Source organism: Canis lupus, chromosome 8 (genome assembly GCF_003254725.2).
Source record: "Canis lupus dingo isolate Sandy chromosome 8, ASM325472v2, whole genome shotgun sequence".
In the NCBI taxonomy this organism is placed as follows: domain Eukaryota; kingdom Metazoa; phylum Chordata; class Mammalia; order Carnivora; family Canidae; genus Canis; species Canis lupus.
This window is the reverse complement of record NC_064250.1, coordinates 73,134,715-73,160,454: the sequence shown is the minus strand read 5'-3', so window position 1 is coordinate 73,160,454 and position 25,740 is coordinate 73,134,715. Positions and strand designations below refer to the sequence as shown.

Genomic DNA, 25,740 nt, shown 5'->3' with positions numbered 1-25,740 from the left:
TGTTCCTGTAATGAAGCTTACTCTTCAGAGTGTAGGGATAGAGGGAACATTCCTCGACATCTTAAAAGCCATCTATGAAAAGCCCACAGCAAATATCATTCTCAATGGGGAAGCACTGGGAGCCTTTCCCTAAGATCAGGAAACAAGACAGGATGTCCACTCTCACCACTGCTATTCAACATAGTACTGGAAGTCCTAGCCTCAGCAATCAGACAACAAAAAGACATTAAAGGCATTCAAATTGGCAAAGAAGAAGTCAATCTCTCCTCTTCGCCGATGACATGATACTCTACATAGAAAACCAAAAGTCTCCACCCCAAGATTGCTAGAACTCATACAGCATTCGGTAGCGTGGCAGGATACAAAATCAGCCCAGAAGTCAGTGGCATTTCTATACACTAACAATGAGACTGAAGAAAGAGAAATTAAGGAGTCAATCCCATTTACAATTGCACCCAAAAGCATAAGATACCTAGGAATAAACCTCACCAAAGATGTAAAGGATCTATACCCTCAAAACTATAGAACACTTCTGAAAGAAATTGAGGAAGACACAAAGAGATGGAAAATATTCCATGCTCATGGATTGGCAGAATTAATATTGTGAAAATGTCAATGTTACCCAGGGCAATATACACGTTTAATGCAATCCCTATCAAAATACCATGGACTTTCTTCAGAGAGTTAGAACAAATTATTTTAAGATTTGTGTGGAATCAGAAAAGACAATAGCCAGGGGAATTTTAAAAAAGAAAACCATATCTGGGGGTACTCAATGCCAGATTTCAGGTTGTACTACAAAGCTGTGGTCATCAAGACAGTGTGGTACTGGCACAAACAAGACACATAGATCAGTGGAAAGAATAGAGAATCCAGAAGTGTGACCCTGAACTTTATGGGCAACTATATTCGATAAAGGAGGAAAGACTATCCATTGGAAGAAAGACAGTCTCTTCAATAAATGGTGCTGGGAAAATTGGACATCCACATGCAGAAGAATGAAACTAGACCACTCTTCTCACCCACACAAGATAACTCAAAATGGATGAAAGATCTAAATGTGAGACAAGATTCCATCAAAATCCTAGAGAAGAACACAGGCAACACCCTTTTTGAACTCCGCCAAGTAACTTCTTGCAAGATACATCCACGAAGGCAAAAGAAACAAAAGCAAAAATGAACTATTGGGACTTCATCAAGATAAAAGCTTTGCACAGCAAAGGATACAGTCAACAAAACTCAAAGACAACTCCAGAATGGGAGAAGATATTTGCAAATGACATATCAGATAAAGGGCTAGTTTCCAAGATCTATAAAGAACTTATTAAACTCAACACCAAAGAAACAAACAATCCAATCATGAAATGGGCAAAAGACATGAACAGAAATCTCACAGAAGAAGACATAGACATGGCCAACATGCACATGAGAAAATGCTCTGCATCACTTGCCATCAGGGAAATACAAACAAAACCACAATGAGATACCACCTCACACCAGTGAGAATGGGAAAATTAACAAGGCAGGAAACAACAAATGTTGGAGAGGATGTGGAGAAAAGGGAACCCTCTTACACTGTTGGTGGGAATGTGAACTGGTGCAGCCACTGTGGAAAACTGTGTGGAGGTTCCTCAAACAGTTAAAAATATACCTGCCCTACGACCCAGCAATTGCACTGTTGGGGATTTACCCCAAAGATACAAATGCAATGAAACGCCGGGACACCTGCACCCCGATGTTTTAGCAGCAATGGCCACGATAGCCAAACTGTGGAAGGAGCCTCGGTGTCCAACAAAGATGAATGGATAAAGAAGAGTGGTTATGTATACAATGGAATATTACTCAGCTATTAGAAATGACAAATACCCACCATTTGTTCAACGTGGATGGAACTGGAGGGTATTATGCTGAGTGAAGTAAGTCAGTCGGAGAAGGACAAACATTATATGTTCTCATTCATTTGGGGAATATAAATAATAGTGAAAGGGAAAATAAGGGAAGGGAGAAGAAATGTGTGGGAAATATCAGAAAGGGAGACAGAACATAAAGACTGCTAACTCTGGGAAACGAACTAGGGGTGGTAGAAGGAGGAGGGCGGGGGTGGGAGTGAATGGGTGACGGGCACTGGGTGTTATTCTGTATGTTAGTAAATTGAACACCAATAATAAAAAAAAAAAAAAAAAAAAAAAAAAAAGAAAACTATACTAGCTGAAATAAAATTTCACTAGAGAGATTCAAAGAGATTTTAGCAATGATTCCTTGAGAAGAGTCAATGAACTAGAAAATGGGACAATTGAAATGACCAAATCTCAGGAACAGAAAGAAAAAGATTGAATAAAAGTGAATAAGTCAGGCAGCCTGAGTGGCTCAGCAGTTTAGTGCCGCCTTCAGCCCAGGGCCTGATCCTGGAGACCCGGGATCAAGTCCCATGTCGGCTCCTGCGTGGAGCCTGTTTCTCCTCTGCCCTGTTTCTGTGCTCTCTCTCTCTCTCTCTCATGAATAAATAAATAAAATCTTTTTAAAAAAAAGTGAATAAGCCTGTGAGATGCCATCAAGTGAATCTGCAACTATTTGTGAGAGTCCCAGAAAAAAAAGGCAGAAAAAAGCAGAGAGACTATTTGAAGAAATAAGGACTGACAAATTCTGACATTTGATGAAAGACATGAATACAAACATCCAAAAGCTCATACTGGAAGCAAAATGAACTAAGAGCCTTAGTGCCAGGTACTCAGGATAGAAAGGTACATGTAGTCCATGACTTTAAGATACATGAGATCATAGGATGAGGACAGGACTTGAAGGTCTACAAGTCACTCACTGCCCACAGGAGGGCCATCAGCCTGTGTCACCCACAACGCCATCCAGCACCAGCAACTTCCCTGCTGAACTGCTTTCTCCTTCCCGTCCCGCTTCTGTAACCCTATAACCCGAAGACCGTGCTCTTTCAGAACAGGTTCAGGGCATAGGTGAGAGAGCAGAAAGGATTTTCCACATGGCCCAGAGCCCGACCGCCCAGGTTCGCTGTGATTGACAGCTTGCACAGGGGTGCTCTGGTGGGTAGGCATGAAGAGCCAGTGCTAGTACATCCCACTGAGGTCAAGGGCATGGCGGACGTGGTGCTCACTGCCCCTGCAGGCCCGTCCTGGAGCCCTGGCCCAGGCAGCCCTGACCCACATCCCACGCAGGCCCCTGTCCAAGGTGCTGCCCTGGTCAGCCCTGCTCTGCCGGCTGCTGTCCCCGGGCTCCCCACCACAGTCCCTGCACAATTCCTTCCTTCCACAGAAGAGTCCCTCTGCTCACCTGCTCCTCCCTCACTCGGCCCTAACACCCAGGCCACCAACCCTCTCACTGTCATAGTTGCCCTGCCTTCCTGAAGTCGTGAGCTGGAATGGGACAGCATGGAGCCTCTCCAGCTGCCCCCTTCCTCGGCACACAAGGCTGGTATGGGACCACAGGTCCACAGGGCCAACTCCATGGTGAGACTCGAGGGGTGCAGGTGTGTTGGGGGCTTGACAGTGGGAGCCCAGCTGCGCTTCACACACAGGAGAGGTGCTTTTGAGGGAAACAATGTCCGGTGAGCCAAGCTGTCAGCACTCTCTTGGAAAGAGGTGCTGCTGTTGGGGGACCGACCCTGGTTCTGATGACACAGAGAAAACCCTAGCGACCTGACACCAAGGGGAAGCCACCATAGAGTCTCCCAGCACAACGGGACCCATGCTCCATCCACCCCGAGCCTGCCTGATGGCACCCGCCCCTGCACTGGGCACCCATGTGGGGATGAGTAGGCCTGAGGAAGAAAAAAAGAGACAAACAATTAAAAGACCATGAAGATAGATTAAGGGAAATAAACGACAGCCTGAGGAAGAAAAACCTACGTTTTAATTGGGGTTCCCGAGGGCGCCGAAAGGGACAGAGGGCCAGAATATGTATTTGAACAAATTCTAGCTGAAAACTTTCCTAATCTGGGAAGGGAAACAGGCATTCAGATCCAGGAAATAGAGAGATCCCCCCCTAAAATCAATAAAAACCGTTCAACACCTCGACATTTAATTGTGAAGCTTGCAAATTCCAAAGATAAGGAGAAGATCCTTAAAGCAGCAAGAGACAAGAAATCCCTGACTTTTATGGGGAGGAGTATTAGGGTAACAGCAGACCTCTCCACAGAGACCTGGCAGGCCAGAAAGGGCTGGCAGGATATATTCAGGGTCCTAAATGAAAAGAACATGCAACCAAGAATACTTTATCCAGCAAGGCTCTCATTCAAAATGGAAGGAGAGATAAAGAGCTTCCAAGACAGGCAGCAACTAAAAGAATATGTGACCTCCAAACCAGCTCTGCAAGAAATTTTAAGGGGGCCTCTTAAAATTCCCTTTAAGAAGAAGTTCAGTGGAACAGTCCACAAAAACAAAGACTGAATAGATATCATGATGACACTAAACTCATATCTCTCAATAGTAACTCTGAATGTGAACGGGCTTAATGACCCCATCAAAAGGCGCAGGGTTTCAGACTGGATAAAAAAGCAGGACCCATCTATTTGCTGTCTACAAGAGACTCATTTTAGACAGAAGGACACCTACAGCCTGAAAATAAAAGGTTGGAGAACCATTTACCATTCGAATGGTCCTCAAAAGAAAGCAGGGGTAGCCATCCTTATATCAGATAAACTAAAATTTACCCCAAAGACTGTAGTGAGAGATGAAGAGGGACACTATATCATACTTAAAGGATCTATTCAACAAGAGGACTTAACAATCCTCAATATATATGCTCCAAATGTGGGAGCTGCCAAATATATAAATCAATTATTAACCAAAGTGAAGAAATACTTAGATAATAATACACTTATACTTGGTGACTTCAATCTAGCTCTTTCTATACTCGATAGGTCTTCTAAGCAAAACATCTCCAAAGAAACGAGAGCTTTAAATGATACACTGGACCAGATGGATTTCACAGATATCTACAGAACTTTACATCCAAACTCAACTGAATACACATTCTTCTCAAGCGCACATGGAACTTTCTCCAGAATAGACCACATATTGGGTCACAAATCGGGTCTGAACCGATACCAAAAGATTGGGATTGTCCCCTGCATATTCTCGGACCATAATGCCTTGAAATTAGAACTAAATCACAACAAGAAGTTTGGAAGGACCTCAAACACATGGAGGTTAAGGACCATCCTGCTAAAAGATAAAGGGTCAACCAGGAAATTAAGGAAGAATTAAAAAGATTCATGGAAACTAATGAGAATGAAGATACAACCGTTCAAAATCTTTGGGATGCAGCAAAAGCAGTCCTAAGGGGGAAATACATCGCAATACAAGCATCCATTCAAAAACTGGAAAGAACTCAAATACAAAAGCTAACCTTACACATAAAGGAGCTAGAGAAAAAACAGCAAATAGATCCTACACCCAAGAGAAGAAGGGAGCTAATAAAGATTCGAGCAGAACTCAACGAAATTGAGACCAGAAGAACTGTGGAACAGATCAACAGAACCAGGAGTTGGTTCTTTGAAAGAATTAATAAGATAGATAAACCATTAGCCAGCCTTATTAAAAAGAAGAGAGAGAAGACTCAAATTAATAAAATCATGAATGAGAAAGGAGAGATCACTACCAACACCAAGGAATACAAACGATTTTAAAAACCTATTATGAACAGCTATACGCCAATAAATTAGGCAATCTAGAAGAAATGGACGCATTCCTGGAAAGCCACAAACTACCAAAACTGGAACAGGAAGAAATAGAAAACCTGAACAGGCCAATAACCAGGGAGGAAATTGAAGCAGTCATCAAAACCTCCCAAGACACAAGAGTCCAGGGCCAGATGGCTTCCCAGGAGAATTTTATCAAACGTTTAAAGAAGAAACCATACCTATTCTCCTAAAGCTGTTTGGAAAGATAGAAAGAGATGGAGTACTTCCAAATTCGTTCTATGAAGCCAGCATCACCTTAATTCCAAAGCCAGACAAAGACCCCGCCAAAAAGGAGAATTACAGACCAATATCCCTGATGAACATGGATGCAAAATTCTCAACAAGATACTGGCCAATAGGATCCAACAGTACATTAAGAAAATTATTCACCCTGACCAAGTAGGATTTATCCCTGGGACACAAGGCTGGTTCAACACCCGTAAAACAATCAATGTGATTCATCATATCAGCAAGAGAAAAACCAAGAACCATATGATCCTCTCATTGGATGCAGAGAAAGCATTTGACAAAATACAGCATCCATTCCTGATCAAACTCTTCAGAGTGTAGGGATAGAGGGAACATTCCTCGACATCTTAAAAGCCATCTATGAAAAGCCCACAGCAAATATCATTCTCAATGGGGAAGCACTGGGAGCCTTTCCCCTAAGATCAGGAACAAGACAGGGATGTCCACTCTCACCACTGCTATTCAACATAGTACTGGAAGTCCTAGCCTCAGCAATCAGACAACAAAAAGACATTAAAGGCATTCAAATTGGCAAAGAAGAAGTCAAACTCTCCCTCTTCGCCGATGACATGATACTCTACATAGAAAACCCAAAAGTCTCCACCCCAAGATTGCTAGAACTCATACAGCAATTCGGTAGCGTGGCAGGATACAAAATCAATGCCCAGAAGTCAGTGGCATTTCTATACACTAACAATGAGACTGAAGAAAGAGAAATTAAGGAGTCAATCCCATTTACAATTGCACCCAAAAGCATAAGATACCTAGGAATAAACCTCACCAAAGATGTAAAGGATCTATACCCTCAAAACTATAGAACACTTCTGAAAGAAATTGAGGAAGACACAAAGAGATGGAAAAATATTCCATGCTCATGGATTGGCAGAATTAATATTGTGAAAATGTCAATGTTACCCAGGGCAATATACACGTTTAATGCAATCCCTATCAAAATACCATGGACTTTCTTCAGAGAGTTAGAACAAATTATTTTAAGATTTGTGTGGAATCAGAAAAGACCCCGAATAGCCAGGGGAATTTTAAAAAGAAAACCATATCTGGGGGCATCACAATGCCAGATTTCAGGTTGTACTACAAAGCTGTGGTCATCAAGACAGTGTGGTACTGGCACAAAAACAGACACATAGATCAGTGGAACAGAATAGAGAATCCAGAAGTGGACCCTGAACTTTATGGGCAACTAATATTCGATAAAGGAGGAAAGACTATCCATTGGAAGAAAGACAGTCTCTTCAATAAATGGTGCTGGGAAAATTGGACATCCACATGCAGAAGAATGAAACTAGACCACTCTCTTTCACCATACACAAAGATAAACTCAAAATGGATGAAAGATCTAAATGTGAGACAAGATTCCATCAAAATCCTAGAGAAGAACACAGGCAACACCCTTTTTGAACTCGGCCATAGTAACTTCTTGCAAGATACATCCACGAAGGCAAAAGAAACAAAAGCAAAAATGAACTATTGGGACTTCATCAAGATAAGAAGCTTTTGCACAGCAAAGGATACAGTCAACAAAACTCAAAGACAACCTACAGAATGGGAGAAGATATTTGCAAATGACATATCAGATAAAGGGCTAGTTTCCAAGATCTATAAAGAACTTATTAAACTCAACACCAAAGAAACAAACAATCCAATCATGAAATGGGCAAAAGACATGAACAGAAATCTCACAGAAGAAGACATAGACATGGCCAACATGCACATGAGAAAATGCTCTGCATCACTTGCCATCAGGGAAATACAAATCAAAACCACAATGAGATACCACCTCACACCAGTGAGAATGGGAAAAATTAACAAGGCAGGAAACAACAAATGTTGGAGAGGATGTGGAGAAAAGGGAACCCTCTTACACTGTTGGTGGGAATGTGAACTGGTGCAGCCACTGTGGAAAACTGTGTGGAGGTTCCTCAAACAGTTAAAAATATACCTGCCCTACGACCCAGCAATTGCACTGTTGGGGATTTACCCCAAAGATACAAATGCAATGAAACGCTGGGACACCTGCACCCCGATGTTTCTAGCAGCAATGGCCACGATAGCCAAACTGTGGAAGGAGCCTCGGTGTCCAACGAAAGATGAATGGATAAAGAAGATGTGGTTTATGTATACAATGGAATATTACTCAGCTATTAGAAATGACAAATACCCACCATTTGCTTCAACGTGGATGGAACTGGAGGGTATTATGCTGAGTGAAGTAAGTCAGTCGGAGAAGGACAAACATTATATGTTCTCATTCATTTGGGGAATATAAATAATAGTGAAAGGGAAAATAAGGGAAGGGAGAAGAAATGTGTGGGAAATATCAGAAAGGGAGACAGAACATAAAGACTGCTAACTCTGGGAAACGAACTAGGGGTGGTAGAAGGGGAGGAGGGCGGGGGGTGGGAGTGAATGGGTGACGGGCACTGGGTGTTATTCTGTATGTTAGTAAATTGAACACCAATAATAAAAAAAAAAAAAAAAAAAAAAAAAAAAAAAAAAAAGAAAACTATACTAGCTGAAATAAAATTTCACTAGAGAGATTCAAAGCAGATTTTAGCAATGATTCCTTGAGAAGAGTCAATGAACTAGAAAATGGGACAATTGAAATGACCAAATCTCAGGAACAGAAAGAAAAAAGATTGAATAAAAGTGAATAAGTCAGGCAGCCTGAGTGGCTCAGCAGTTTAGTGCCGCCTTCAGCCCAGGGCCTGATCCTGGAGACCCGGGATCAAGTCCCATGTCGGGCTCCCTGCGTGGAGCCTGTTTCTCCCTCTGCCTGTTTCTGTGCCTCTCTCTCTCTCTCTCTCTCATGAATAAATAAATAAAATCTTTTTTAAAAAAAAGTGAATAAGCCTGTGAGATGCCATCAAGTGAATCTGCATACTATTTGTGAGAGTCCCAGAAAAAAAAAGGCAGAAAAAAGCAGAGAGACTATTTGAAGAAATAAGGACTGACAAATTCTGACATTTGATGAAAGACATGAATACAAACATCCAAAAGCTCAATTAACTGGAAGCAAAATGAACTAAGAGCCTTAGTGCCAGGTACTCAGGATAGAAAGGTACATGTAGTCCATGACTTTAAGATACATGAGATCATAGGATGATGGACAGGACTTGAAGGTCTACAAGTCACTCACTGCCCACATGGAGGGCCATCAGCCTGTGTCACCCACAACGCCATCCAGCACCAGCAACTTCCCTGCTGAACTGCTTTCTCCTTCCCGTCCCTGCTTCTGTAACCCTATAACCCGAAGACCGTGCTCTTTCAGAACAGGTTCAGGGCCATAGGTGAGAGAGCAGAAAGGATTTTCCACATGGCCCAGAGCCCGACCGCCCAGGTTCGCTGTGATTGACAGCTTGCACAGGGGTGCTCTGGTGGGTAGGCATGAAGAGCCAGTGCTAGTACATCCCACTGAGGTCAAGGGCATGGCGGACGTGGTGCTCACTGCCCCTGCAGGCCCGTCCTGGAGCCCTGGCCCAGGCAGCCCTGACCCACATCCCCCACGCAGGCCCTGTCCAAGGTGCTGCCCTGGTCAGCCCTGCTCTGCCGGCTGCTGTCCCCGGGCTCCCCCACCACAGTCCCTGCACAATTCCTTCCTTCCACAGAAGAGTCCCTCTGCTCACCTGCTCCTCCCTCACTCGGCCCTAACACCCAGGCCACCAACCCTCTCACTGTCATAGTTGCCCTGCCTTCCTGAAGTCGTGAGCTGGAATGGGACAGCATGGAGCCTTCTCCAGCTGCCCCCTTCCTCGGCACACAAGGCTGGTATGGGACCCACAGGTGCCCACAGGGCCAACTCCATGGTGAGACTCGAGGGGTGCAGGTGTGTTGGGGGCTTGACAGTGGGAGCCCAGCTGCGCTTCACACACAGGAGAGGTGCTTTGCGTAGGAAACAATGTCCGGTGAGCCAAGCTGTCAGCACTCTCTTGGAAAGAGGTGCTGCTGTTGGGGGACCGACCCTGGTTCTGATGACACAGAGAAAACCCTAGCGACCTGACACCAAGGGGAAGCCACCATAGAGTCTCCGTCAGCACAACGGGACCCATGCTCCATCCACCCCGAGCCTGCCTGATGGCACCCCGCCCCTGCACTGGGCACCCATGTGGGGATGAGTAGCCTGAGGAAGACCATCTCGTCCTTCACGTGCCTGTCAGTGCTCCTACTGCCTGCATTTCTCCGCGGGAAGACACACGATTCCTGTCTGGGCGCTAATCTACCTTCCTGAGAGCTTCCTTCCTCAAGAAGACCCTGAGCCTGGTGCTCCTTCTCTGGAGTGCTCTCTCTGGGGGCAGGCGAGTGACCCGGGATCCATCCTGAAGAATACCCAGGTAAACCTTCCCCCCTTTGTTGTAGAGATGCTAAAAGGCTTGTGCAGTTTGTGTGGACACCCTGGACGGGGACGCAGCACAGGCGAAGGGTGGAGAGCCATGGCCCCCGCTCTTCAGACGTGCGGGGGGGGGCTGATGGCAACCACACAGGCTCCCAGAGCACGGATGTGTGGGGGGAAGGTCAGTCCAGCCCACGAGGCTCCCAGCTCAGCTTCAGAGGCCACAGGGAGACCAGCTGAGGCTGCGACATGGCCTGGACTAGCTGTGGGGACCCAGATAGGTTGGCCTCCAAATGCCCCATGTTAGGGTAGATTATTTCAAGGTGCAGGCAGCCAGAAAGAAGCAGACTCAGAAAACCCTGCCTCCTTCCTTCTGATCAAGAAGGGCAGTGTGCTCCTGACCACCACTGAGCCCAGACCCTCAGCACCACTGCTGCCCCACAAGCCTTCCATACACACCTTGCTCTCTGGGATCCTGTTCCTCTTTCCTCCTCTAGCTCCAAATGCTCTCTCCTCTCCTTAGGACACCACCTCAGCCCGAGCGTGTCAGGGCTTTTGAGTACTTGTCTCCATTCAGCCTCTCTCCTCTTAGTCTACTTTTCAGGGCCCAGCCATTGGACCTAAGGTTGGGGGGGGAGGGTCCTTCCCAATGATGGCAAGCCCCTCCCTCAACCCTGAAGGAGTAGGGTAGGGGTCATCTGAGATTTAAGGGGAGTGCAGGCTGAGGCCCCTTTGAGAGGAGCCTGCTGGGGGCAGCCCCACAGGGACAGAGCCAGGGGGTTCCCAGCCTCAGGTCATGTCCCTGTTCCTTGACAAGTTGACCCATCCACAGCCAGGTCAGAGTCCACCTGAGGCGAGGTGGTGGGGCCGGTGGGGGACATTGGCAGAGCCAGGCACCCGGCAGGCACAACCTGAGGGACACGTGTTGAGTCTTGAGGACCCTATCTGGAGAGAGGCTGGGTGCCAGGCCTGGGGGAACTGATTTCAGAGGGAATCACAGGTCGCAGAGCCATCAGGATCATCTGACACACTTCCATTCTAGAGAACAACCCACCCCAGCGACAGGGCTGGACACCCCTCACCTAAGCTCCTTTGCTGCCTCTGCAGCATCATGTGCTGAAGGAGACACAGAGTCAGACACAGAGGAATCCCTGGGAGGCTTCCAAGAAGATGAGGGGGGTGCTGTGCAGCAGGACCCCCAGGTTCCCATTCACCCCCAGAGCTCTGGGGCGCCTCGGGTGGACAGAGAAGGTGCTGGAAGGTGCCCCAGCCATGACTCTTCCTGTGAATCCCCCCTGGGCACATCCTCACAAGGGGCCATATGGAGCTGGGGAGCCAGGGGCCCATCGTGCTGGCTTGACAACAGCTGCCCAGCCACAAAGGCCAGGTCCTCGCTGAGGCTGTTCTGAGGTCAGAGGACAGTGGGGTCTGCACGCCAGGTCAGAGCAGCACACAGAGCTTTTACATGGTGCCAAATGGGAAATCAGGCATCCAGAATTGGGAGATGCATGTCCAGCACAGCCCGGGGGTTACAGCAGAAAACCATGGGGACAGCAAGGGGTCAGGTTAACCTCTCTTTGAAGAAAGGAGCCTTTGATTTATACACTTATTTTTATTAGCACAAGATAAACCTTTGAAATAGGTTTCCATTCTGACTCAAAATCTTAGCTCCCCATACGGCCCAACGTGTTCTTGTTCTGGGTGCTCACGAAGACGATGGCCCTCCATGGGGGTGACTCCAGCGGCCCCCAGCCAGCAGCTTCACCCAGCATGACAGGAGGACTTCGCTGCCCCCCCATGCCCGCTCACATGCACAGTGGCCCCAGGACCCGTGTGCCAGAGGGTCGGCACCAGGACACGCACACTGGAGGTCCTTACTTGCCATGCCCAGGCCAACCTCACATACTCACACTCAGAAATGCTGGGTGAGGGTTTGTGGTGAGGTCCCGAGGATTCAATCCAATGACAACCAGGCCACAGCTAAAGACAGAACTCTAACCTGTAGACAGCGGCCAGCGGCCCAGGAAGCAGCATGCGGGCTCTGGGGCAGACATGCAGGAAGGCAGACCTCCATCTGCAGCCAGCACCCAGCACCCAGGAAGCCTAACCACCGCCCTGGAACACCGTCCAACTTCCGGGGCCTGCAATGGCTTCCATAATTTTGGTGCCACTTTCAAATGAGGACCAACTGGAGAAAGCCAAGTGAACACCCCAAGCAATTGTGTGGGCTGCCGCACCTGCCCAGGCCCCAGCCCCCCTGGCTACCACTAGGCCCCTTTTGTTCCTGTAATGAAGCTTTCCACACATGGAAAATATTTTAATTTATTAACATATATGCTTGGCTTCTGGGGATTTACCACAGAGATACAGATGCAGAGAAAGACCAAAACACCTGCGCCCCAGTGTTCACAGCAGCAATGTCCACAATAGCCAGACTGTGGAAGGAGCCTTGGTGTCCATCGAAAGATGAAGGGATGAAGGAGAGACAATGAGTGGGAAATATCAGAGAGGGAGACAGAACGTGAGAGACTCCTAACTCTGGGAAACGAACAAAGGATGATAGAAAAGGAGGTGGGTGGAGGGTGGGGGTGACTGGGTGATGGACACTGAGGGGGGCACTTGGCAGGATGACCACCAGATCATATGCTATATGTTGGCAAATCAAACTTCAATTTAAAAATATACAAAAAAAATAATAATAAAATAAAATAAAAAAATAAAAATATACAAAAAAAAAACAAAAACATATGTGCTTGGGACACCTGGATGGCTCAGAGGTTGAGCATCTGCCTTCAGCTCAGGGCTTGACCCCGGGGTCCTGGGATCGAGTCCCATGCCAGGCTCCCTGCAGGGAGCCTGCTTCTCCCTCTGCCTGTGTCTCTGCCTCTGTGTGTGTGTGTTTCATGGATAAATAAATAAAATCTTGTAAAAAAAAGTGCTTCATGATGCCTGTGCATGTACAACACACATATGTTATACACACACACGTATGCTAAGTACTCCATAGTGATCACGGACACGTATATGCTATGACATGTGTGTATATTCCTTTTACACATTGCACACGTGCACATAACCAAGCACATGTGTGTGAACACACATCATGTAACACATACACAAGGACGTGACCACCTCACACACCCGCACATGGCGTTACACGTGCATCACAGGATGCACAGAGGCACCACATGTGCACACCGCATGCCCGCGTACGACACCGTGTGTCCACAGGAACAATCCCCGTGTGCTCGGTTAAGAAGCCAGACGGCGCCCCCTCCCGCAGCCTGCAGTCTCTGCCAAAGGCAAGTGGTGGTGACCCGATCCAGGACAGAAGCAGCTCAGAATAAACAGCCTTTGCTCGTTCCGTATTTCCAGTTTTATTTTTTTTCTTTTTTTTTTTTTAATTTTTCCACAGTTTTAGAAGCTGTAGGATAATAACTCCCACTGGCAGTGACAAGCAGGTGTGCTTGGACAAAAACAGGGTTACAGAAGTGAAGCTGAAGAGCAACCGCATGAGGTCAGGTGGGGCCCAGGTGGGGGCTGATGGATAGGAGTCACCCTCAGAAAAGCAGCTAGACTTGGAGGGGAGGAGGTTGGCCCAGGGCCCACAGGCCCTGGGCAGAGCAGCAGGGTGGGCAGGGAGTCCTCCCAGTGACCGCTGTGCTGGCCACGAGGAGGGGATGGTGGGCTCCACCCACACCCCCTCATCCTCCTGGGACGGTCACACAGCTGGGCCCACACGTAAGCTGGTGGGCACCAAGAGCTGCGCCACTGAAACAGGTTCACAGGGCACTCCCTGGAGATACTGAGCGAGTGGCCTGCCAATGAGTCCTTGATCTGCCGAATGATATGTGCCCTCCCGGACCGCAAGCCCCAGCACCCCCGGGAGCCAGCATCACTTTCTCCTGGCTCGCTTTCTGCCAACTCTCGTTAGAATTTGAATGCATTTTGATTTCCTGGGTGCCATCAATCGCACCTGGAATGCATGGAGGACTCTATGTTCTCTGGATTCGACCTGGACTTGCGGAGCAATGGGTAAGAATTACTTCTGACACGCGAGCCTCGAGGCTGGATCCTGGCGATGATCACAGCCAGAAGGAAACACCACGCAACTTGTCTGTGGCCTACCAAGGGGGTCACCAGCAGGTGCCAAATCAAGGTGTGGGAGGAGGGGGCTGCATGACCAGGTCACGGGCCAGGTGGGCGTCCTGTTGGTATCCCAAGGCCCTGCAACAAGGGGTGACCACCTCAGACTCCGACGTCTCAGTTCGGGAGAAAGCTTTGCAGAAGCACATCTGTGGATGCCTTCAAAGCTCTTTGTTCTTGTAATCACTGGGTGACTATTTCTCAGAGCCAAACCCAGACTTCAACAGCATGGCCAAAATATGTCACCATGAGGTACTCCATCTCTTTCTATCTTTCGAAACAGCTTTAGTAGAATAGGTATGGTTTCTTCTTTAAATGTTTGGTACAATTCCCCAGGGAAGCCATCTGGCCCTGGACTTTGTGTCTTGGGAGGTTTTTGATGACTGCTTCAATTTCCTCCCTGGTTATTGGCCTGTTCAGGTTTTATATAACTTCCTTTTTTTAAAAATAATAAATTTATTTTTTATTGGTGTTCAATTTACCAACATACAGAATAACACCCAGTGCTCATCCCGTGAAGTGCCCCCCTTAGTGCCCATCACCCACTCACCCCCACCCCCCACCCTCTTCCCGTTCCACCACCCTTAGTTCGCTTCACAGAGTTAGGATTCTTTATGTTCTGTCCCCATTCTGATATTACCCACACATTTCTTCTCCCTTCCCTTATATTCCCCAAATGAATTCATTCCCCAAATGAATGAGAACATACAATTCCCCAAATGAATGAGAACATACAATGTTTGTCCTTCTCCAATTGACTTACTTCACTCAGCATAATACCCTCCGGTTCCATCCACGTTGAAGCAAATGGTGGATATTTGTCGTTTCTAATGGCTGAGTAATATTCCATTGTATACATAGACCACATCTTCTTTATCCATTCATCTTTCGATGGACACTGAGGCTCCTTCCACAGTTTGGCGATTGTGGATATTGCTGCTAGAAGCATCAGTGTGCAGGTGTCCTGGCATTTCATTGCATCCATATTGTTGGGGTAAATCCCCAGCAGTGCAATTTCTGGGTCGTAGGGCAGGTCTATTTTTAACTCTTTGAGGAACCTCCACACAGTTTTCCAGAGTGGCTGCACCAGGTCACATTCCCACCAACAGTGTAAGAGGGTTCCCTTTTCTCAGCATCCTCTCCAACATTTGTGGTTTCCTGCCTTGATGATTTTCCCCATTCTCCCTGGTGTGAGGTGGGATCTCATTGTGGTTTTGATTTGTATTTCCCTGATGGCAAGTGATGCAGAGCATTTACTCATGTGCATGTTGGCCATGTCTATGTCTTCCTCTGTGAGATTTCTCGTCATGTCTTTTACCCATTTCATGATTGGATTGTTAGTTTCTTTGGTGTTGAGTTTAATAAGTTCTTTATAGATCTTGGACACTAGCCCTTTATCTGATACATCATTTGCGAATATCTTCTCCCATTCTGTAGGTTGTCTTTTAGTTTTGTTGACTGTATCCTTTGCTGTGCAAAAGCTTCTTATCTTGAGTAAGTCCCAATAGTTCATTTTTGCTTTTGTTTCTTTTGCCTTCGTAGATGTATCTTGCAAGAAGTTAACTGTGGCTGAGTTCAAAAAGGGTGTTGCCAAAAAAAAAAAAAAGGGTGTTGCCTGTGTTCTTCTCTAGGATTTTGATGGACTCTTGTCTCACATTTAGATCTTTCATCCATTTTGAGTTTATCTTTGTGTATGGTGCAAGAGAGTGGTCTAGTTTCATTCTTCTGCATGTGGATGTCCAATTTTCCCAGCACCATTTATCGAAGAGACTGTCTTTCTTCCAGTGGATAGTCTTTCTTCCTTTGTCGAGTATTAGTTGACCATAAAGTTCAGGGTCCACTTCTGGGTTCTCTATTCTGTTCCATTGATCTATGTGTCTGTTTTTGTGCCAGTACCACACTGTCTTGATGACCACTGCTTTGTAGTACAACCTGAAATCTGGCATTGTGATGCCCCCAGATATGGTTTTCTTTTGTAAAATTCCCCTGGCTATTCGGGGTCTTTTCTGATTCCACACAAATCTTAAAATAATTTGTTCTAACTCACTGAAGAAAGTCCATGGTATTTTGATAGGGATTGCATTAAACGTGTACATTGCCCTGGGTAACATTGACATTTTCACAATATTAACTCTGCCAATCCATGAGCATGGAATATTTTTCCATCTCTTTGTGTTTTCCTCAATTTCTTTCAGAAGTGTTCTATAGTTTTTAGGGTATAGATCCTTTACCTCTTTGGTTAGGTTTATTCCGAGGTATCTTATGCTTTTGGGTGCAATTGTAAATGGGATTGACTCCTTAATTTCTCTTTCTTCAGTCTCATTGTTAGTGTATAGAAATGCCATTGATTTCTGGGCATTGATTTCGCATCCTGCCACGCTGCCAAAATGCTGTATGAGTTCTAGTAATCTTGGGTTGGAGGCTTTTGGGTTTTCTATGTAGAGTATCATGTCATCGGCGAAGAGGGAGAGTTTGACTTCTTCTTTGCCAATTTGAATGCCTTTAATGTCTTTTTGTTGTCTGATTGCTGAGGCTAAGACTTCCAATACTATGTTGAATAGCAGTGCTGAAAGTAGACATCCCTGTCTTGTTCCTGATCTTAGGAGAAAGGCTCCCAGTGCTTCCCCATTGAGAATGATATTTGCTGTGGGCTTTTCGTAGATGGCTTTTAAGATGTTGAGGAATGTTCCCTCTATCCCTACACTCTGAAGAGTTTTGATCAGGAATGGATGCTGTATTTTGTCAAATGCTTTCTCTGTATCTAATGAGAGGATCATATGGTTCTTGGTTTTTCTCTTGCTGATATGGTGAATCACATTGATTGTTTTACGAGTGTTGAACCAGCCTTGTGTCCCGGGGATAAATCCTAATTGTCATGGTGAATAATTTTCTTAATGTACCGTTGGATCCTATTGGCTAGTATCTTGTAGAAAATTTTTGCATCCATATTCATCAGGGATATTGGTCTGTAATTCTCCTTTTGGTGGGGTCTTTGTCTGGTTTTGGAATTAAGGTGATGCTGGCCTCATAGAACGAATTTGGAAGTACTCCATCTCTTTCTATCTTTCCAAACAGCTTGAGTAGAATAGGTATGGTTTCTTCTTTAAACGTTTGATAGAATTCCTCTGGGAAGCCATCTGGCCCTGGACTTTTGTGTCTTGGTTCAATTTCCTCCCTGGTTATTGGCCTGTTCAGGTTTTCCATTTCTTCCTGTTCCAGTTTTGGTAGTTTGTGGCTTTCCAGGAATGCATCCATGTCTTCTAGATTGCCTAATTTATTGGCATATAGCTGTTCATAATATGTTTTTAAAATCGTTTGTATTTCCTTGGTGTTGGTAGTGATCTCTCCTTTCTCATTCATGATTTTATTAATTTGAGTCTTCTCTCTCTTCTTTTTTTTTTAAGTTTGTATTTATTTATGATAGTCACAGAGAGAAAGAGAGAGGCAGAGACACAGGCAGAGGGAGAAGCAGGCTCCATGCACCGGGAGCCTGATGTGGGATTCGATCCCGGGTCTCCAGGATCGCGCCCTGGGCCAAAGGCAGGCGCCAAACCGTTGCGCCACCCAGGGATCCCCTCTCTCTTCTTTTTAATAAGGCTGGCTAATGGTTTATCTATCTTATTAAATCTTTCAAAGAACCAACTCCTGGTTTTGTTGATCTGTTCCACAGTTCTTCTGGTCTTGATTTCGTTGAGTTCTGCTAGAATCTTAATTAACTCTCTTTTTCTGCTTGATGTAAGATCTATTTACTGTTTTTTCTCTAGCTCCTTTAGGTGTAAGGTTAGCTTTTGTTTTTTTTGTTTGTTTGTTTTTTTTTTTTAAGGTTAGCTTTTGTATTTGAGTTCTTTCCAGTTTTTGAATGGATGCTTGTATTGCGCTGTATTTCCCCCTCAGGACTGCTTTTGCTGTATCCCAAAGATTTTGAATGGTTGTATCTTCATTCTCATTAGTATCCATGAATCTTTTTAATTCTTCCTTAATTTCCTGGTTGACCCTTTCATCTTTTAGCAAGATGGTCCTTAACCTCCATGTGTTTGAAGTCCTTCCAAACTTCTTGTTGTGATTTAATTCTTATTTCAAGGCATTATGGTCTGAGAATACGCAGGGGATGATCCCAATCTTTTGGTATCAGTTAAGACCTGATTTGTGACCCAGTATATGGTCTATTCTGGAGAAAGTTCCATGTGCTCTTGAGAAGAATGTGTATTCAGTTGAGTTTGGATGTAAAGTTCTGTAGATATCTGTGAAATCCACATGGTCCAATGTATCATTTAAAGCTCTCATTTCTTTGGAGATGTTGTGTTTAGAAGACCTATCGAGTGTAGAAAGTGCTAGATTGAAGTCACCATGGGTAGGAAATATCAGAAAGGGAGACAGAACATGAAGACTCCTAACTCTGGGAATTGAACTAGGGGTGGTGGAAGGGGAGGAGGGCAGGGGGTGGGGGTGAATGCGTGACGGGCACTGAGGGGGGCACTTGATGAGATGAGCACTGGGTGTTATTCTGTATGTTGGCAAATTGAACACCAAAAAAAAATAAATTTATTACTAAAAAAAATATGTCACCACGAGTTAAACTCATAGCCTCACCAACCGTCTTGTGAAAGAATGATTCTGGAAATCCCAGACCTTGGGGACTGGGCTGGGGACAGGTGTGTAGTCTCTGGTGAAGCCCGGGGCCTTGGCCATCCACATCGTCTGACCACAGCCTTGGCAGCCGAAGCATCCTGCCCCTCACACTGACCAGGGACAGCAGATCTGGGGTGTAAGAGCCCTGTGACGAGACCCTGAGCATAACGCTGAGCCCACCACCATTTCCAAGGGTCCGCTTGGGGACGAGGCAGGGTCACAGGCATGCCAAGTGAAATGCACAGTCTGCCGGTTTGTGCTGCCAAACGCTTGGGTTGGAGGAGTAAGAAGGCTCTCCGTGCCTCACACCCAGCAGCCTGGACATCTCTGGGGTTTTGCCAAGCTCATCAATGTTGGTGATCCAACTAGAGGTTATATACCTTGATGCATTTCCTAAGCAACTGCAAGTGACACTCATGGCCTGCAGAGCAGGTGACCATGGCCATGGCTGAACCTTGACCATGAGCGTGGCCTGCCTGTATTGTCAGGGCAGCAGCAAGGGGCCTGGGCTGTGGGAGCCAGAAATGTGGGGAGCTGTATCAGGAGCGTGTCATGGCCAGGGACCAGAGGACCCTCACTTTACCAGGCTGTGGCCAACGATGTTTTACAAAGTGGCCACAGAGATATTCCTAGGACCATGGGCTCCTCCACCACTTTACCCTGCCCCTTGCAGAGGTGGCCCACTCCCCTCCCACCTAGGAGGGGAGCTCAGGAGGTGTGTGACTACCTCCATGGGGTTCAGGCTGTAGAAGAGCCATGCCTGGTCTCTAAGTTCAAGACCTAAGCAGACATGCCTTGTCCTGGGGGTCTGCCCTTGGGCACTGTGCAGCAGTCCAGTGAATACAGTCCAGCTAATGGTGCCAGAATGGAGAGTCCCAAGGACGAAGGGGCCCAAGGGAGCCACCCAGCCCAGGTGCCAGACTGCAGTAGGAGCCTGCAGCCTAACTAAGATGAGTGTGAGCATGGCAGGGAGGAGGGCCCATGGCCACAGACCCTGGCATGACAGGCCAAGAGCCCTGGGCATACCCACAAACCACCAGACCAGATGTTGGCCCTTAGACATGCTGCTGCTGGGGAAAAACCCAAATCTGGGGAGTGGTAAGAGGCCAGAGCATGCACCCACCCACCAGCTGGGGAAGCAGCCACCCCCACCCCCACCATAATTGCCTCCCTGGAGCTTTTAGGGAGGTTGCTACAGTGTTCCTAGGGGTCCTGATCCAGGCCCACCATGGAAACAAGGCACAGCCCAGGGCTACATACTGTGGCACTCCTGACACAAGAAATTGAGGGTTCCTGTCCTGGGCATAGGTGTCTGGGCCATGACACACAGGGCAGGACAGAGCCTGCACAGTCTCACTGACAAGAGCATCAGCCTCATCACCACCCTGAGCTCTGTCCATGCACATCAGACTCCTTTGTCTTCCACATCACAAGTGGGGCTGAGATGATACCTTCTGAGATCACAGGACAAGGCTCCAGTGATTTGTAAGAGCTGCCACCATGGATGGTGACAGGGCAGATGGCATTCTCCTGGGAGGACAGGACAAAGCCCAGGGTTACAGCCACACAGCGTGCTGGCCAGGGTACAGAGAAGATCCCACCAGGGTTGGGGTCCCTGAGGGCCCAGGGAGGGCCGGTGGCTCTGGGGAGTAGGGACCAAGCTTCAGGCATATCCCTACAGGAGCTTGAGAGCAGACAGCAGCACATGGGGCCGTCCCAGGGCTCCAGTCTCCCACCAGGGCCCCTGGGTACCCATCACACCCAACCCACACTACCCACAAAAGGAGCCTAGGCCGACTGCAGACTCCCCAAGGCCCTGTAAGACAGAAACCAAACAGAAAAAAGGGAACTTCAGGATGCTGACCAGGCCATTTGGTTTTGAAGCTATGTTAATCTTCCCAGGGCTGCTGGGACCTAGGAAGCAGGGCTGTGGGCACAGAGCTCAGCCACAAGGAGCCCCAGGGGGGTTTTGTCAGAGCAGGGATGGGGCAGGTTGCAGGGGGACCAAGGCTGCAGGGGGACCAAGGCTGCAGGGAAGCCACGGTCACAGCCCGGACCCAGATGAGTGAGGTGTGCTTGGAGCCAGGACAGAGGGAGGGAGGGAGGTAGGGCAGTAGAACCAGCCACAGGACCTGAGGAGACACCAGGCCCTCAGGACCCATGGAGGCAGCAGCAGCTGAGCTGGTAACGGGGAGGGCAGGCTGCCCGCGGGCCTATGTGACATCCCAAGAACACATCGGTCGAGTGCGACGGGACGAGCACACCCAGCCAATATCGGTGGATGCACAACACACTGATGGTGGGGGGGAAGGACCTGGACCATCAAGGAACATGACGGGCCCGGTGGGCAGGAGCCTGAGGGCTGCCCTTCATCACACCTGCAGGGGCCCAAGCCTGGACTGCATGAGTCACTGCAGGAGCAATGTCTAGATGGACAGGTGAGTCCCAGGTGAGGACGTGGGGGGGCCTGACTCACCAGAGGAGGGGAAGACACTGCAGGGAGCCCAGGGCCTGTCCAGGTTAATGAAGTGGCTCAAGCCCCTGGGAGGGTAACAGGTGAGGGGAGAGCGGCCCTGGGCTGCATCAGATGAGCAGCAGGTGAGTTGGGGTGGAGCAGGGGGGCCATTTTAAGCTCATGGGACCCAGAGCCCAGGTCAGCAGAGGGGCTGAGGGGTGGATCCACATGGACAGAGCCCAGGGGTGAGGGTAGAATCCAACTTAGAACCCTGGGTGTGAGGCGGGCCACAGGTAATGGGCAGACCTGGAACACACAGACTGTGGTGGGGCTCAGTGAGCTCTGGGGACATATCCTAGGAAGCAGGGCAGGGGCTGCCATGTCCATGAGATCCTGGGACCAGGAGAGAGCAGCCCGGGGTGAGCAGGAGCCAAGGGGGGCACCACGAGCAGAGGGTTGCCCGCGGACCCAGAGAACAGGGAAGCTGGTGCAGGTGAGCAGGGCAGGTGGGAGACAGAGGGGCAGGGGTCACCCCAGGAGTCCAGGGAGCAGGGGAGCTGATGCAGGTGAGCAGGGCAGTGGGGGAGCAAGAGGGGCAGGGGTCACCTCAGGAGCCCAGGGAGCAGGGGAGCGGGTGCCATGGAGCAGAGCAGGTGGGGGAGCAGGAGGGGCAGGGGTCACCCCAAAGCTTAAGGAGCCCAGGAGCTAGTGCAGGGGAGCAGGGGAAGTGAGGGAGCAGGAGAGGCAGGAGTCACCACAAGACCTCACAGGGCAGGAGGAGCAGGTACAGGTGATCAGGGGCCAGCGGGAGAACAGGATGGGCAGGGGTCACCCCAGGAAATCAGGGGGCAGGGGGAGCTGGTGTAGGTGAGCAGGAGGAGGTGGGGGAGTAGGAGGGGCAGGGGTCACCCCAGGAGCTCAGGGAGCAGGGGAGCTGGCGCAGGTGAGAAGGGCAGGGGGGAGTAGAACAGCAGGAGTCACCAAGGAGCTCAGGGAGCAGGGGAGCTGGAGCAGAGGAGCAGGGCAGGTGGGGGGAAAGAGGGGCAGGGGTCACCCCAGGAGACCAGAATGCAGGGGAACTGGTGCAGGTGAGCAGGGCAGGTAGGGAAGAAGCAGGGAAGGGGGTCACCCCCAGGAGCCTGGGGAACAGGGGGAGTGGGTGCAGGGGAGCAGGGGCACCTCAGAGAACAAGAGGGGCAGGGGTCACTCCAGGTCATATCCAGCAGGGGAGCTGGTGAACAGGGCAAGTGGGGGAGGAGGAGGGGCAGGAATCACCCCACAGCTCAAGAAGCCCAGGAGCTGGTGCAGTTGAGCAGGGTAGGTGGGAGAGCAGGAGGGGCAGGGGTAACCCCAGGAGCCCAGGGAACAGGGACGGGGTGCAGGTGAGCAGGACAGGAAGGGGAGCAGGAGGGCAGGGGTCCCCAAGGAGCCCAGGGAGCAGGGAGTGGGTGCAGGGGTGCTAGTGTAAGTGAGCAGGGTAGGTGGGGAGCTGGAGGTGCAGGGGTCATCCAGGAGTACAGGGAGTAGGGGAGCTCATGCTGGGGAACAGGGGCAGGTGGGTGAGTAGAATGGGCAGAGGTCACCCCGAGCCCAGGGAGCAAGGGAGCTGGTGCAGGTTAGCAGGGCAGGTGGAGGAGCAGGAAGGGCAGGAGTCACCCCAGGAGTCCAGGAAGCAAGGAGCTGCTGCAGGTGAGCAGGGTCAGATAGGGAACAGGAGGGGCAGGGGTCTCCCCCCTGGCCCCAGGGGTCAGGAGATCTGGTGCAGGTGAGCAAGGGCAAGTGGGGAACAGGAGGGGCAGTAGTAACCCCAGGAGCCCAAGGAGCAGGGGAGATGGTGTAAGTGGGCAGGGTAGGTGGGGAGCAGGAGGAGCAAGGGTTATGCCAGGAGCTCAGGAAACAGGGGAGCTGGTGCAGGAGAGCAGGGGCCCCTGAAGGAGCAGGCGGGGCAGGAGTCACCCGGAAGCCCAGGGAGCAGGGGAGCTGATTAAGGTGCGCAGGGCAAGTGGGAGAGCAGGGGGGGGTCACCGCAGGAGCTCAGGCAGCAGGGAGTTGTTGCAGGTGCCCAGGGCAGGTGGGGGAGCAGGAGGTTCAGGGATCACCCCAGGATCTCAGGGAGCAGGGGAGCAGGTGAAGGGGAGCAGGTGCAGGGGACCGGGAACAGGTGGGGGAGCAGAAGAGGCAGGGGTCACCCCAGGAGCCCAGGGAGAAGGGAGCAGGTGCAGGGGAGCAGGGCAGATGGGGAGCAGGAGGGGCAGGGGTGCGCTCAGATCTCAGCTCAGCAAGTTCCCAAAACATGCCCCGTCTCGGAGGCCCAGGGGGGCAGGGAGGTGCCGCCTTGTTCCAGAATGTCAGCACTGAGACCTGAGCCCCAGCGAGGCTGGACTGGGTGGTGGCTGAGCTGGCGCTCCCCGCACAAGGGCTGAGAGTTGGGGCAGCTGAGCCTCCTGGAGCTGAGGAGTGTGAGGGGGTGAGGCTGGGTGGGGAGCAGAGCCTCACCGGGAAGGCCTTGGGACCCAGGGGAAGGGGGGCTACTCTAGGAAGGAGGGAGCCACAGGTTTCCAGTCAGGGTAGCAGCGCCATTCTGCAGGCCCCTGAGACAGGCCCGGGAGGGGGCTCATGGCCAGCCAGGTCCCAGGGTGCAGGGCCGAGGATCCAGAGGCAGGAGAACAAGGGGCCTGTGGGGAGCCCAAGGCAGGGCAGCCAGCAGTGGTGGGCATCTGAGGGGCAGCTTCAGGGCCCTGAGCTGAGCAGCAGGGCCCAGGTCTGAGGGGACAAGCCGGCGGGTGGTGGCGTCTGAGCTGCAGCTTACTTGCTGTCACCAGGCAGGACGGGGACAGCCAGGGCAGGGCCGCGCTCCCTCCCACCCCAAGGGGTGCACAGGCTCAAGGCAGCCCTGGGTGTGGGAGGCCTTTGGGAGCTGCCTGGGCCCCAGAGCAGGGGTGGTAAAGGCGAGGGCCAAGACAGGAGCTGCCCTGAGGGATGTCAGGAAGCCATACCTGGAAGGCCTGGGGCAGTCCTGACGGCTTGGGCAGAGACAGGATCCGGGGCCCGGGTGCTTGGCTGCAGAGCCCACTCAGACGTCGTGACACCTGGAGGGCACATGGAAGCTCAGGATGAGAGCTCCGTGCTGAGGGTCCTGGGCAGTGGGTGCAAATCCCTACTGGGGCAATACAGGGTCAGACGGGGATGACAGGCCTGGGCTTAGGGGACCCGCAGGAACCTGCTGGGTATAGGACCCCCAGGTCGGGGCTCCCACAGAGGCTGTGGTCAGGTGGGGCGGCCAGAGAAAACCTGAGTGGGGACCCAGCGGCCGAGGCCCTGGGGACGTGATCCAGGTGGTCACCCAGCACTGACCAGGCTGATGAGTCCAGGTTCTGTGGCCACAGACAGCTGGGCCACGTGCCTGGTGTCCAGACTCCCTAAAGCACGTGGGCGTGGTGCCCATAGCCACCCCAGGCCCAGACCCCTGAGACCCTGGGGGTCTCACAGCCTCCTCTCTTGCAGCCTCCACCACGGCCCCCTCGGTTTTCCCACTGGCCCCCAGCTGTGGGTCCCAATCCGGCTCCACGGTGGCCCTGGCCTGCCTGGTGTCAGGCTACATCCCCGAGCCTGTAACTGTGTCCTGGAATTCCGGCTCCTTGACCAGCGGTGTGCACACCTTCCCGTCCATCCTGCAGTCCTCAGGGCTCTACTCCCTCAGCAGCATGGTGACAGTGCCCTCCAGCAGGTGGCCCAGCGAGACCTTCACCTGCAATGTGGCCCACCCGGCCACCAACACTAAAGTAGACAAGCCAGGTGAGACGTTGGACCTCAGAGAGGGGTCCACTCAGGGACAGGCCAGGTCAGCTGTCTCTCTCGGACCCATGGCACCGGGGAGTGAGTCACCTCAGTCTCCCCGCCCTGAAGGGCTCCCCTTTCTGGGAGGGTGTCCTCTGGGCGTGGCTGCCTGGTCTAGATGACCACAGACTGCATTCCCCACTGTATTCCCGGGACCCATTGGGTGCCACTGGTCGCAGATCCCCTCATGAGCTGGCCTGACCTAAGTTCACCCCATGATCTGTGCCCACCCCGGGCTCCCAGTAACCCCCAGTCTGCTCTCTTTGCAGTGGTCAAAGAATGCGAGTGCAAGTGTAACTGTAACAACTGCCCATGCCCAGGTGAGTCAGCAGGGCCCCGCTCTGCACCCCAAGCAGATGATGCACA

General features: G+C 50.2%; 1 gene segment (V, D, J or C); it reads left to right on the top strand.

The window, feature by feature from the left end:
• Window positions 1-25,740, top strand: part of LOC125755510 (immunoglobulin heavy constant gamma 1-like) — a gene marked incomplete at its 5' end in the record, with an annotated part of 97,386 nt that overhangs the window by 70,655 nt on the left and 991 nt on the right. Inside the window, 2 exon segments of the C gene segment in view lie at window positions 25,042-25,332; window positions 25,644-25,694. Coding sequence covers window positions 25,042-25,332; window positions 25,644-25,694 — 342 coding nt within the window.